The sequence below is a fragment of the Tachysurus vachellii genome, chromosome 19, assembly GCF_030014155.1.
Source record: "Tachysurus vachellii isolate PV-2020 chromosome 19, HZAU_Pvac_v1, whole genome shotgun sequence".
NCBI lineage: Eukaryota > Metazoa > Chordata > Actinopteri > Siluriformes > Bagridae > Tachysurus > Tachysurus vachellii.
This window is the reverse complement of record NC_083478.1, coordinates 21,942,760-21,945,466: the sequence shown is the minus strand read 5'-3', so window position 1 is coordinate 21,945,466 and position 2,707 is coordinate 21,942,760. Positions and strand designations below refer to the sequence as shown.

The following is a 2,707-nucleotide window of genomic DNA, read 5'->3' as shown; positions in this document are numbered from 1 at the left end:
TTGAACTACTGGATTTGCTTGAATCACAAGATTGACTTGAATCACTTGAATCACTTGAGTCACTTGAATCGCTTGAATCACTTGAGTCACTTGAATCACTTGAGCTACTGGAGTCTTTTGATTCACATGATGAACTTGAGCTTGAGCTTGAACCGGAACTTGAACTGGAACTTGAACTGGAGCTTGAACTGGAGCTTGAACTTGAACTGGAGCTTGAACTGGAGCTTGAACTGGAGCTTGAACTGGAGCTTGAACTTGAACTGGAGCATGAGCTTGAACTGGAGCTTGAACTGGATTCACCAGGGCTGTTTGGTCCTTGTGTTGTTTGGCCATGGCCCGGGTCATCACCTAGCCATCCAAAATCATCAAACTCGAAGCTAAAATCGGCACTTTGGACCTGCTCTGTTTTCCCATTTCCCATTTTTTTCTTCTCTTTCTTTGTTGCTGCTTTTGTTCCATTTCTTCCCTTTGCTGTATTTGTCTTCCCTTTACCAGAGATGGCAGTGTTCCTCTTGTTCTCTCCATCATTCTTGATGTTCTCTTCATTCTCATTGTTCTCTGTGTGCTCAGCGCTCCGAGGCCTGATGTGAGCATGCCTCAAACCCATTCCCTGCAGAACTGAGTCAGGAAGTGAGGTGTTGTGGCTGATGTTTACAGAAGTGTAGGTCAGAGTCATGAACTGTGGAGGTCTGGTGTGATTCGGTTCTTTAGAATCTGTAATGCTTGGGCTAGATGGAACCTCAGTGTGGTGAGTCAGAGCACCTCTTAGAGTTTTGAATCCTGTTTGAGGTACAGTGGGGTTTGGGGTCGTGACCTCCAGATGCTGCTCAGATACAAGAAAGAAGTTCTCCTCAGGAGGCACAAGCTGAGTGTGGGTTCTCCCAGGAGAACGCCAGAATGTCTGAAGGAGAGGAAGCAGAGTGCTGCTTGGTGATGACATCATCAAAAAGTGCCACAGTAAGAGACCAGAAGCCAATCACACAAACAATGATTAATTCAAACTCACCCTTTGTGTGGCAGATATCACTGTAATCATTGTCCTCTAGATAATAAGGACTGTGTGGTGCAGTGGATTGTGGAGATCAGGAGTGGATAAGATATTCTACACTACACTGTCTGCGATGAGCATAAACACTCCCTATAGTGTGGATTTGGACAAATATCCAGATGGAGTTTTCATAAAACCTTTGATTTTTTTCACAGTGAAACACAACATACCTCTGAGACCGAATCAGCTGCTGTAGTGACTATAACATCTCCACTTCCCTGAGAGAGAGCGAGAGAGAGAGAGAGAGAGAGAGAGAGAGAGAGAGAGAGTGAGTATGGGGATGAGTTTGAGGAGTGTGAGGATGAGGATGGAATGAGGATGTGGATCTTACTGACTGCATCTCCTCCCACTGAGGAACCTGAGAGACACAAAAGAACAACAATCAGAGAGAAAAAAAACGCCTTTTAAACTTTAGGACACTTTCCCCCTCCACCCCCCCTGTCACTGTCTGATCTGTTCACTGGTGTGAGTCTGATCTGGACTGCGAGATCAGATTCTGTGTTTCTTGTTGGATTGAGTAAACTCTCATTAACACACAGTAATGCGTTATAACCTACAGGAAGAGCAGTGAAGGAGCCAAAAAGGCACAACAGCACGACCTTCATCATGGTGACTGATCTGTAAAACAGGAGAAATGATCACAATCATGGTGAAGAATTAACACAGGAAATACATGCAGCATTGACTGTGTGAGAGAGAAAAGCCTTTGTGTCCACAGATTATGAAGAAAAGCTTCATCAGACTTAATCAGATCCTTAAAGACCCCACAGATCTACGTGATCCTTAAAGACCCCACAGATCTACGTGATCCTTAAAGACCCCACAGATCTACGTGATCCTCACATGTTCATCAGTCCTTAAAAACATAACACATTTACTGCTACACTGGGACTTACTGAATCATCTGAGTTATAGGAATCGATTCACTTTTAGTTCTTTTACTGGATTTCTCTTGAATCACTTGAATCATTTAAATGTCTTGAATGAATTAAATAGTTTGCATCATTTAAATCAGTTGACTCATTAAAAATACTGTCTTTAATCTGATCCACGTTCTCAGTCCATACATTTGTGAGCTGATTGTTGAGCTGAATGAAGGATTGTGTAGTACTTCAGCTCACACGAATTAACACTAGTGACTCTTACCTCTTCTTCATGACTGAAGAAATTCAATCATCACACTTCAGCTGAAAGTAAATAAAATAAACAAGTAAAAAAAGAAATATTTGAGGAGCTTTACCTGTCCTCTTGCTCTCCCTCTCTCTCTCTCTCCCTCTCTCTCTCTCTCAATGCCTCTCGTTCCTCAGACGACAGGAGATTGTTATCTGTGCACCTGTAAAACCCTTCAGTGCTTTATATAAACACATCCAGGTAAAACACACACACACACACACACACACACACACACACACACACACACAACTATACTTAGGCTAAAGTGCACCCACACACTGCTAATGACTAGGGTTCAGTCTATCAATAACAGGCGTTAGTGTGTAAAGTGATACTTCCATCTGTCCTTCTCTACAATTACACACACACACACACACACACACACACACACACACACACACACACTTCAGATTAATGCAGGCCTTAGCGGAAACCCACCTCCATTTTAATTTTAAAAAATCTGTTCTGGACTCTGATTGGTGTTCA

At 42.8% G+C, this 2,707-nt stretch overlaps 1 protein-coding gene across 1 annotated transcript in view; it reads right to left on the bottom strand.

Moving 5' to 3' along the window:
- Positions 1-1,079, bottom strand: part of LOC132861835 (uncharacterized protein DDB_G0271670-like) — a 1,228-nt gene extending 149 nt beyond the window's left edge. The window contains exons 1-2 of the mRNA XM_060893421.1: positions 1,007-1,079; positions 1-901 (exon numbers count right to left, since the gene is read on the bottom strand). The exon at positions 1-901 is cut by the window's left edge and continues 149 nt beyond it. Of these exons, the coding sequence (XP_060749404.1) occupies positions 1-901; positions 1,007-1,036 (931 nt within the window). The 5' untranslated portion in view covers positions 1,037-1,079. The remainder of the gene's footprint in view (positions 902-1,006) is intronic.
- Positions 1,080-2,707: the final 1,628 nt, after the last annotated feature.